Here is a 12,865-nt window from a genome sequence, read left to right as displayed (position 1 = left end):
TTTTATAAAGGAGCTGAATTAAATTAAGTATTCACAATATATATGGCATTTATGCAACACCTAAACTTAAAAGTTAAAAAGAGTAATAAGAAGTTCCTTTTTAAATAGCTTAATGGAAAAATAGAGGAAAATCAAATATACCGAGCAGAGTTCAAAACCTTTTTACATGCAAGACTTTTACACTTCTATCCCTCTCTTGTAATTCTTATTTCTCTTCTCTGAATAAAAAAAAACCTCAAAGCAGTGATATCTCCAAATTGAGAAGGACTCTAAATCAATTATTTTAATCTAACTTTATTACAAGCAAGATATATGAGGATAATTTTGAATCAAATTAAGATATTTATATTTTTTTTTGTCTTTTTCTATCTTTTTCTTATATAACGATTAACCTTTTAAATGATAATAGAACTTTCAAATGCTGAAGATAATTTTGAACTTTTTATAACTTGAACTTCTCTCTTTCTTTTACGTGTTTTCAAATTTTTATATCTCCATCCAAACAGGGATAAATAGCAATATTTTCTTGTCAAGTACGGTAATTACCATAACACATGCATATTTAATGTTTTGTACGACTTTTTATCTAGGTGTCACTGTATGGCATAGTCAAGCATTTATGGGGAGATCTACCGACCTGAACTTTTTACAGAAAATAGGACCCCAAAACTTAATGCTTCCTTTCTTGAAAAGGTTGTTTGAACCTTAGGACATGGTCCATCCACCACAAGGACATCTACTCATAGGATTTGTATCACACTAGTTTTGTCTCTTTTTCCTTGGTAAACATTTATGCGGTTTAAAGTTTCCTTGGATTCTTCACCAAAAATAAAAAACTATCGTTCGATTAATTGTAGAAAAATAGTATTTAATAATTATGACAGCAGTGTATTGATTAGAATTAATTTTAAGTAACTAAAGTTACACTTTTATTAAAATATTTATTGTAATAGAAATATAAAAGTTTAATAAATACTATCTTTAAGAAAATTTACGATTTTCAAATATTTAAAATTACCTATAAAAAAACAAGATTAAAAAAATTGATATCAACTATTATAACTTTCAATAAAAAATCTTTTTAATTTCTAATTCATTATCAACAGTCGAAATTTTTTTTTGAAATATTGATGACCTTTGGATTTACTATTGCATCCCATGCATGTAGTTGAATTTTCAACTCTGGTACCCCTATTCTTGGTATGAATGCAACAGTTTTGTGTTGAGATAATTCGTATATCTCCCGACACAGTGATTATTTGGTATAGCAATCACCAGTTAGGCACGTATCATATCTCCTTACAATGATTTTATAAGTGAGTCGACAATGATTTGATACGAATAACTAATTTAGATATAAAAGTGTATAACAATGGGATTTTATTTTTTTTTCAAAAGTGAATATAAGGACAAATAATAATATTTTATCTAAATTATATTTATTGTCATTCCTAAAATAACCATATTTAGCACGTTTCTTCTATCAAAGTGTAAAAGCTGAAAAATTAATATAAACTACACTATACAAGTTTCAACAACTGGAAGCTTTAATGAAATGAAAAAGGTGAGTGGAAAGATCATAACTGATAATAATTAAATTTGTGAAATGAATATTAAAATCCAAGTATGCGTAGTGTGTTAAAAATAACATTACTATTGATATTTCGGGAGCAATTGGTCCCAACTCATTAAGAAACATGTTATATTATTCTTATCTTATCTGAATTACAGAGTTAAAATTGGTAAGTTAAATAAATAATTGCAAGGGATTCTACTGGGAAGATAATTTTTCCATTATATTAAATATTACTCTCACAATAAAATGTTTAAGATCATAACGTTTTATAAAATTAACGTCTTTGCAAGTCTATAAATTATATATAACTATTTTTTTCACATTGTATTGATATTATGAAATTGGTATAAATTTAATAAAATTTAAAAATTTAAAATAAACAATGTAATTATTAATTATAATATTATTTTATATTAAACAGGATTAAATAAAGAGATATAATTCTTAAATATTTAAGATTTAAATTAAATTTAAGTTGAAAATTCAGATGTTCGATATGAAAAAATTGCATGACACAATTGTATCTCTCTTTTTCTCTCATTATTATACAAATCTAAAGGTACAATACTTACTCCTAACATTGTTTGTGCTCTATTATTTCTTCTACAAAATTCAAAGAAGGCGTCATTTTTCTTTTCCCAAAATCTATTTCTTTTTGTTTTATAACCTCATATAATTTTTTTTAAGAGCTCTTTCTATCTTTATATTTTTCTTCCAACAGTCTAATTTATATGATCTAAAGGTGCAATGATTTTTTATTATTATTTTTATATTTTTATTTTATTATTAATATTATTTATTATAATAACTTTCTTAGTAAGTTTCAAATATTGCAACAAGATGCATTTAATTAATATATTTGTATTAGAGAAAATTCACTTTACTCCTTTGTATGCTCTGGTTATGTGTAATTTAAACTCTAACTTTTAAAAGTATATAACACAATACTCTATGTACTTACCAACGTGTGTGAAAAAGTCCTTTCATTACTAAAAAGTCTAATAATACTTATAAATCTCTAATATCCTCTCTCTCTCTTTACAACTACAAACAACTTTCTTCTTCATCTTCTTCTTCACCAACAATGGGAGCTTTTTTGCTAATGAAGTGTTGTTTGGTTTAAAGATGAACAAATATGACACAATTTTATGGATGAAGCTTCAAAAGTGAGGCTTAGTGAATGTGTATCTAAAATAGTAAAAAATTGAAGTCTTTAACTAGGACACCTATCTAAACGTTACTTCTCTACTCAAAGATGGACTTAATGGTATTTTCATATATTATATTTAGTAAAAGGCTATTTTACCCCCTACATGTTTACACATTTGTAATTTAGACCTGGACATTTGAAAGTGTGCAATATAACATCCTATAGTGACCAAAATGTTTAAACAAGTCCTACTAATGAGACATCTAATTTCATTGTTAACGTGCATATACTTTTTACGTGGGTAAATAATTTTATAAAAGTAATCATAAAATATCAATTTTTTTGCCAAAAATTTGATGAAAAAACATAAGACGTTTGGAAGAAGAAAAATTCAAAGAAGACAAAGTAAGAAGATGTGTGAAGAAGAAGACTAGCAAAGAAGGAAAAAAAAAAAACGAACAAAGATTCATGAAACTCTAATATGTATTTTGCATCTCTTTCTCTGTTAAAACAAATTAGGGCAAAAAATGAAAATATTAATAAAGAAGAAAAATTTAAGATAACTAAATTAAACTTTTAAAAAATGTATTGTTTTAATACAAAGCATCTTCATCAGATGCATTAGGTATGAGTAAAATGTCACTACCTTCATAGTCACACACACAGTTATCATCTTAATTTGAGCCAATATAACATGTCAACATCCTCGTTATCATGATATTCAATAAAGTCACATAGTTCTAATCTCCTTAATACTTTAGTTATTTTTCCTTTTCCTTTACTATCTGCTCTTTTTTTATGTACTTCCTATTTTTCCTCCTCCTTCAACAAGCTTTTCAACTCCTACAACAACCTCTCTAGGCCCTGCAATAGCCCTTACATTCCCTTAAGGCCCTGCAACAACCTCTTTAGTTCCTACATTAACATTTGCATAATCCACCACTATAACAATCCTTACATCCACAATCTCCATTTCAACTGCCATTACATATGTTTTCAGTTCAAGATCCTTTTTATACTCCAATGTATAAATAATTTTCAATACATCTTTATCACCTACTAACTCTTTTAAACACTCAGAAGTTTCCTTCTTAAACTTTTATACAAATTTCAATCATTCATTATATTCAAAACTCTTCACATGTGCATATAGATGAGCAGTTAATAGATAATCAATATCAAGTTCTCCAAACTCTTCATGAACACCACTAACATAACTCATTGTAGGTGTAGTATGAAATACACCTTTGTAAATGCATGTAACAATAGATATACCTACAACTCATTGATTATTTGTGGTTAATTATTTCTTCTACAAAATTTCCAAAAAAAAAGCAATCTTTTTTCTTTTCTTTTTTTTTCTCACATTAATAAATAATCATCTTCCAACAGCTTTTTCTTTTATTTTTTTAACTTTTTCTCTTAACATTATACAGATTGAAAAGTACATTAATTTTCGTACTTTATTATTTTTTTCTTTTACAAAATTTAGAAAGGCGTTATTTCTCTTTCATTAATTTTTAACTTTTTTTTCTACACATATTAGATAACTATCTTTTAAGAACTCTTTCTATCCTTTTGTATATATATTTTTTTCAACATTTTAATGTACAATATTTATTTTTTTTGTTATTATTTTGATATTTTTTAATTAATATTATATGTTATGATAACATTCTTTAATAAATTTCTAATATGTTATAATCAAAACTCCTTGCTACAAAATCTATTCAATCTCTCAGACTTTTAAATCATCCAACGTAACCAATCATATATTGTTATTGTTTTTTTTTTTTTTAATTATAGTGATAGTGGAAAGAGATTTTTTTTTTCTGTTCAGGTTGAAATAAATAAATATTATTTTTTCTATTTTATTAAACCCTTTTTATGCTCTTCAAAATTTTCCAGCATTATAATCAATTTTTTTTAATTATAAAAAAGTAAATAGTCAATACCATCACAAGATTCAAAGTCGATTATTAATGAGTGGACACTGCTCAATGTGCTCATCAATGTGAAACACATTCCAACTTCCAATATTTTACTCTTCGCTCTGCTAATTTGTTTCTCTTTTAATATTCTTGTGTTTTCAAAAACTTTGGTAACTGACTTTTCAATTTATAATATTTATGCATTTATTATAGTGTTATAATTTATTAGATAGTTATTTTATTACTCTTTTTTTTCATCTTTAACTATTAATTTTAAACTTTAAATTTAGAATCTTAAAAAATCCAGTCACCCTTATTAATCAATCACAGTTTTTATTTTGTAAAATCCTCTTCTTAAATATCTCATTTTTGGTTTTTTCACTAATCATAAATTCAGCCCACCTTTGTTCAATTTTTTCCCTTTTTATTACCATTTACTTTCAATTATTTAATTTATTTATCATTAACTTAAAAAAAATTTCGTATTCAAAACACTACATGTGTTTATTTAATTATTCTTTTTAATTTATGATTCTATTATAATTAAATTTTATATTATAAAACTTTCTCAATATCAAATATATGAAGATAAATATTTATCGTATATTTTAATTAAAATGTTACTTAAAATTATATGAATATTTAAAATATAAAGGTCAATACATAATATAAGGATAGAAGTTTTGTATAAAAGTATATTAATATACAAATTATAGGAATTCATATGAATAAAATGTTATGGAATTAAATAATAAAGTGTCATTAATAAATAAAAAGAAATTATTTAAAACATAGTACAACTTAATATTAGTGAAAAACATATAAAACTATTCTAATTAACTTTTATATAAAATTTTCACTTTTATAATATTTTCTCTTATATTTTAATAAATATATTTTTTAATTGTCTCATTTACAATAATCATTAATAATAATGTTGGTTACAAATGAATTATATTTTTATGTTTAATTTTCTTGCACAATTATATGTTACCCATTAAATGTTGCCATAGATTATGATGATATATCTACAACTATACGACTAATGTGATTTATCCCAAAATTGTTAATGTGATATGAATGTATATTTTAAAATAATATTAATATTTAATTAACAATAACTACCTTTTATTTAGTTAGTTTAGTATTGTTCTCAATAGATTATTTAGTTTTATTGATGATAAAATTTATTTAATAAATAAATAATAATTTAGTCTACATTTTGACTATTAAAATGTAATTCATGTTATCGTTTATTAAAAATCTTGTAAGAAAGCCGTATTGATAGCAAATAAACTAGAATAAAAGAAAGCCGTACTGTGGGACCAAACCAACAGCACAATTCGTTCTGCCAAACTAAGGAGAGATAAAAGAAGTTTGAAATTCCTGTCGGAAGTCGGTGCCGTGACTCTGCTACTTTTACTTTACAACAGTGAGGTAGGTGACCTATTCATAAGTTTCGTCGTTTCATCTAGTAAATACTAAGAGTAAAACATTGACCTGTCAACGTGTCTGTTTTAATAAAATAATATTATAAATAAAATCAAACGTCTGATATTAGGCCAGGTGGAGAAAGATAAGAGGATGTACCATATAGCATTAAATTGAGTACAACTGCCAACAAACAAAAGGGTGCCACGTGCATTCCGTCTCTCACCATTTATGTTCCCACCTGCCACATGGCTCCTCTCTCACGTACGTTCTATATAAAGCCCCCACAACCATTCAGGAAGTGCAAGGGAAGTAAGTGAATACAATTCCACTCTCCACAAAACACATTATCTCTGCCACTACTAGTTCCTCTGAGAAGCAATGGCAAGCCTAAGGATTGCATGTGTGGTTGCAATCATCTGCATGGTTGTAGCGAGTGCACCCATGGGAGAGGCCACAATCACATGCGGGCAAGTGACTTCGGCCTTAGCGCCATGCATCTTATACCTTCAAAAAGGTGGAGCACCCTCAGCGGGGTGCTGCAATGGTGTGAGAAGTCTCAACGCCGCTGCACAAACCACCCCAGACCGCCAAGCCGCGTGCAATTGTATCAAAAGCGCCGCAGGTAGTATTTCTGGTTTCAATGCCGCCAACGCTGCTGCACTCCCAGCCAAATGTAACGTCAACATCCCCTACAAGATCAGCACCTCCACCAACTGTGCCACGTATACATCTTTAACTCCCTCCACTTTTCTCACTCTTCTTTTACCCTTTTAACATGTCTTCATAATACGCTTGGGAGCACGGTTAACCACACACTCTCTCACTCTTATTAAAAATTATTATTTTAATGAATTTATATATATAATTTTTTTGTTTAAATAAAATTTTAGTTATCTGACTTATTTTGTTTGATGATTTTTGCATTATTGCAGCATCAAGTTCTGAAGAGTGGATCTATGGTGACGAAGAAGCGACATGCATGGCAACTTTTCGATGGCAGGATACCAGATATGACAGTGTTTTAGCATTAGCTAATTAATGAAAATAAAGGGAGGGTGATGAGGGCTCCAGTTATGCGAGTCTCTTCTATCAGCTTGTCCCGTAGTTGTTTCAGACTTTGGTTATTCAGTTATTGTGTCGATGAAATTTGTCTTTGTTGGTTGGTGCATGTAATAATGAGATATATATATATAGTAATTTTCCTTACTGCTGTAATTTTCTTTTTCTAATTATCACAAATGTCTTTTATTTTCTTCACGTCTTAATTTATGTTGAGCATTCGAAATCGTTTCTACCCAGAATCACCCAGTCAAATAAATTTTCATTTAAAATTTGATTAGACGATTTGACCCAAGTTGATGACGAGGACCTCGGTCATTTGCATTTTTTTCACAACTATTTAGGATCTTATTTACAAAATTACACTAGTATACTAATTATAAGTAAAATAAAAATCCTAAATATTATGCAATGAGAGCCTAATTTAAATTATAATTATTGCACAGCATGCAGTTTGATTTTAATATATATAGTGAATTCAATTTCGATGGAGGAATAATATGTATAACTAAAGTAGATTCAATCATTTTATAATTTGAGTAAAATATATTTTTTAAAAATTAAAGCATGTTTAAATTTAAAAAATAGTACTTGTATGACAATTTATAATTATATTTGCTTAAAAAATAATATATTTATAGATTATATTTAATTATAAAATAAGAGAATGACGGGTTTTTGCATATGACTAAAATATTAAAGTAATAGTGAGAAACTTTTTTTTGTTAAAATGTCAATTTATATTCACCCTTCTCCCCATTTATTTTTCTTAAATTTTCGTTTACTCATTCTCACAGCTTGTTTGGATATTAGTAAGAGAGAATGATTTAATACCAACTTAGTGTCGTCAAAGCTCAATAATAAATGTTACGGATAAAAAAAAGGCTCTTCAATTAAGAGTAATCGATTCTTGTCATAATGATATAGTGTCTCTTAAAAAATAATTAAATATCTGTTTCAACAAAAGCACCATAATGACTGTCTTTTCTTAATTAATATTGATGGTGAATCTTTATTGTAATTGATAAGTATTTAAAGTTGTCATTTAACTAAAGACATTTATGCTATCCAGATGTAAAATCAGAAAAATTAATTAATGTCTAATCCGTCTGATAATTTGGTTGGTTAACTGTGTTTATTGGAGAGAAGCAATATCAGCCACATTGAGGCTTTCTCTAGGTTGAAAAGAAGAAAAATTGGAGGAAGGGAGGAGCATGTGGTGAAAGAGAGATAAGAAAAAAATAGAAGAGTGAAAGTACAATAATTTTGTTAGAATTTGGAAGAGAAAGAAAAATGTGTCATGAAAGTGTGATAAAATAAAGAAGAAAAAATATAAAATAATTTTTAGAGTTTAAAAGAAGAGAAAGACATCTCATGAACACGTGGACGAGAGATAAAAGAAAGTAACTTAAAAAAAATTACTGAAATATATTATATTTTTATTATAATTTATAAAAAAATAACATTATTTTTTAAATAAAATAAATATTTTTAAAAAATATTTAAATTATTTTTATAAATTAAGTAATAATTAAAAATTAGAAAATTAGTTTACTAAATTTACCTTTGTTATACCTAAAAGAACTATAGTCTCAGCTCCCAAACTAGAGGCGTACGCCTTCTTCCTACAGTGTACAAGACATCTGGTCTGGTGGGGATATGTTCGTAACTTGCTTATCCGCTAACCTATTGGAGTAAGAAGATAATTTTAACAGGTTTATATTTTTAAAAAATAATTTAATACATTTTGAGGATAAAATTAAATTATATTTTGAGTCAATTTAATTTGGTTCAATGTCTAATATATTTTAATTAAATATATATTAATAATAAGACTATTTATCGTAATTTATAATGTTTTATATAATCAAATATTATATTTATACTTATATTAAAATTTATATCATTTATGAAAAAAACATTAAATTGACTCAATCTTATCTCATGGGGAGTTGGAATCGGATCTAATCAATAGCCCTATAAAAATTTTGTATACGACGAAGAGAACTGCAAACCCATAACGCTGATCCCACTAACAACCGCTTTCTGTCAAGTTCCAGCTCACACTGCTGCCAATGTGATGACAATTAATGTGTTATGGTGTTCTGTCGTACCTTTGTGTGGAACTCTAATGTGTTTTAATTTTCAAAATTTTAGATTATATTATTTAAATTTTTATTTTAAAAATATTTTATTTAGATTAAGTAATTAACTATTTACATTTTTAAAAATAAATTTTTATATTTAATAAATTTAATTAAAATATAAAATTAAATTATTAAATTTATTATTATCAAATAAAAATATGAATGAAATACACAATAAATAAATAAATAAATTTAAAATTTTATTCTTTTTTAAAGATTGATAATTTTTTATTTTAGTTAATTAAAAGTCTCCATTAAAATTCTTAAAAATTTAAATTATTTAAAATTTAATATCCAAACAACAAATATTAATATATATATATATATATATATTGTAATTTTTTAAAAATAAATTATTCACTTAAAATATTTCATTTAAACAAACTTTAAAAATATTTACATGATTCAGGAATTTGGATAATATGGTTTCTATGATTAATATTATATTGTGTATATAAATTTTATAATTTATAAAAAAAAAACCTCATGAAATGTGAATGACTAAAGTTACATCATTTTTAGCTGTCTAAAAATTTCTATTATCTTCTCTTTTAGTAGGATAAAGGGCAAAATAAAAGACTCGTCATGTCATTGAGTTTATTAAATTAGGTTGAGTTTTAATATTATAAATTTGTAATTTAATTTGTACTTATCTATTCAAATTTTTTTTTATAGGAAAAATATATATTATTAGATAGAGTTCAAGGGAACTCAAAACCCATATACACAGAAAAAAAAATTACTAACTCAGAGAAATAAAAAGCAAAAATATACTTATATAAAGTTAAGACGGATACAATTTCGTGGATTCAAATATCAATCAGCTAACAAAATAGCTTCTCCCTTACTAACAAGTGATAGTCATTTCTAGGACCTCAGAATAATAGAATCTACAACTTCCCTATCATCCAAAACACCATTGAAAAATACAATTTTATTTCTATGTAACCACAAAGACTACACTTACTTATCCAAACAATTAATAAGCATATCCTTTCTCTTTTACTACAGTCAACACCAACCCAAGAAAGCAAGTGAGTCGATATATCTGAAGGCAAAACCAGTGAGAATCCAAGCTAACGCGCAGTAAAGTACCAGATTTGAGATGAAACTGAACACGTTAAAAATAAATGAGTTGTAAGTTCCTCCAAACTATGACAAAAGCAACAAGTTATATCATCAATTTGAACACCTCAATCAATCAGCAAACCCTTACAAGGAAGTGCATTCAGCAACAATTGCCAGAAAATACCAGACACTTAAGAGGGATCTTTCCTCTCCATAGCCTTTGCAAGACATCTGCTGTACACTGATCTACACTATTAGGACCACCAAAAAGTTTAAATAGCCATGAATACGCAGATTATTCTGAATAACAACCTAAAGAATCTTCCCTCCAGACCCATTTATCTTCTTTTAGTAACTTAATAAAAACTTCATCCACAAACTCCAACAAAAGATTAGAACTTGAGATCTCATGTTGAAAGAGTCCTCTTCGCCAACTAACATCCCAAACTCACCTAGTGCCATCATGAAAACCGTTCTCCAATACACATGATTCAGCATTCTTCGCCACCGCAAACAATCGGAGAAATGCTTCACACAATTGCATCCCGCCTACCCACTTATCTATCCAAAAAAGAGTGTGTAAACCTGCACCCACATTCCTATCAAACTTCTCATCCAGCCAAGAATTCTCTTGATGAATAACCTCCATCAAATCACGCTACCACAAAGAACATCTGTTGTGGACTGATGGATGTTGAATAGAAGAAGCTAATCTTCCATATCTAGATTCTAACACCCGCACCCACAATAAACTAGAACAATTAACACTTCGCCACAACCATTTACCAAGAAGTGCTCAGTTAAATCATTGCACATTCCTAATGCCCAAGCCACCATTCTTCCGGTGTCTACATACCGTTTCCCATTTCACCTAGGAGATTTTAGATCCATCCTTAACACCCTTCCATAAAAAATTTCATTAGATAGTGACAATCTCCTTTATCACCGACTTCGGCACCTTAAAAAAGGATAACGAGTGCAATGACATAGAATTAAGAACTGCATTAATCAAAGTCACCCTGCCTCCAATCGATAAATACTTATGCTTCCATGATGCTAACCTCTTTTTAAGGGCATCTAACATACCCTTCCATGAACTAGGCTTTCTTGGGTTAACACCTAACTATAACTCGAGATACTTTAATGGGAAACTACCAATCTTACAATGGAGGAACTCCGCAACCATGTTTTCAAAGTCATCACCAGTATTAATTCTCAATACACAACTTTTATGAAAGTTAATTTTCATACCTGACATTAATTTAAAGCTACGCAATACTGCTTTCAAAGTCCACAAGTTCTGAATCGAAGCCTCTCCCATAATCAATGTGTCATCTGCAAACTGCAGTAAAGAAATATCCGGTCCCTCTATCCCAATCTTTACACCAGAGAACAACCCACAAGCCACTATCTTCCGCATAAGAACTCCTAACCCTTCCGCCGCCACAAGAAAAAGAAAAGGGGCAAAAGGATCCCTCTGTTTTAGGCCCCGCTCAATATGAACCTCCAATGTAGGACAACCATTAATCGAAGCTGATAGGCTACCCCCACACACACAAGCTTCTATCCAACTGACCCATTTCTCTGAAAATTCAAAGCTACGTAACATAAATAAAAGATATCCCCACTCGACCGAATCATAAGCCTTCTCATAATCAAGCTTTAACACAAAACATCTCTTGTTATACCTCCACACATAATCAACAGCTTCATTAGCCACAAGTACACTATCTAACATGTTCATTCCCAGGATAAAGGCTGATTGTTCTTCTGAAATTATTGAATTCAAAACCCCTTTTAACCTATTTGCCAAAAGCTTGGAAACAATCTTATAAAGATAACCTAACAATGAGATAGGCCGAAAATCAGATATATGTTGTGGGCAAGACACTTTTGGCATAAGTGCTACAAAGTAGGATAACAAAGACCTAGGTAGTTTCCCATTTCTAAAAAATTTAGTAAGCATACTCATTACTTCTTCCTTGATCACTCCCCAAAACCTCTTAAGGAACATAAAATTAAAACCATCAGGCCCCGGACTTTTATCACCCTCACACTCCAAAATCATCCTTTCCACTTCCTCCTCCGAAAAAGCATTAACAAGCCCCTCATTTTATATAACAGAAACTCTCAGTAAATCATTAACATCAATAGTAGGTCGAAGCTAACCTCTACTACTAAAATGAGCTGCAAAATAGGACACCACAGCTGCTTTAATCTCATCAACCTCTTGATAAGTGTATAAAATAAGTGATTTGAGATTATGTCTTGAACACCTTCCATGTTTAAAAGTTGAATTATTTTGTTAAATTCCCTTCAAACTTGGAATTTTTACAAATACATATATATTTTTACAAATGGAAGTAATTTTAGTGTTTAATCTCTTTTTGATCCTTATTGTAGCTGAAATCACAAGAGAAACATCACTTAAGATTGAAGAAAAGGAGCAAAAGCCAGAAGAGAAGTAATTAAAGCATGAAAGTTACAAAAATAGTCACTT

General features: G+C 28.3%; 1 protein-coding gene across 1 annotated transcript; it reads left to right on the top strand.

The window, feature by feature from the left end:
* The first annotated feature begins 6,393 nt into the window (after nt 1–6,393).
* LOC113849413 (non-specific lipid-transfer protein-like) lies at nt 6,394–7,303 on the top strand. Its single transcript, XM_027479313.1, has 2 exons — nt 6,394–6,813; nt 7,024–7,303. The coding sequence occupies exons 1-2, from the start codon at nt 6,470–6,472 to the stop codon at nt 7,034–7,036; spliced, it is 357 nt and encodes a 118-aa protein (XP_027335114.1). The 5' UTR covers nt 6,394–6,469; the 3' UTR covers nt 7,037–7,303.
* Nucleotides 7,304–12,865: the final 5,562 nt, after the last annotated feature.

This window comes from Abrus precatorius, unplaced genomic scaffold (assembly GCF_003935025.1).
Source record: "Abrus precatorius isolate BTA unplaced genomic scaffold, Abrus_2018 Scaffold9, whole genome shotgun sequence".
NCBI classification, from domain to species: Eukaryota; Viridiplantae; Streptophyta; class Magnoliopsida; order Fabales; family Fabaceae; genus Abrus; species Abrus precatorius.
The sequence above is the reverse complement of the archived record's forward strand: the minus strand, read 5'-3'. Positions and strand labels throughout refer to the sequence as shown.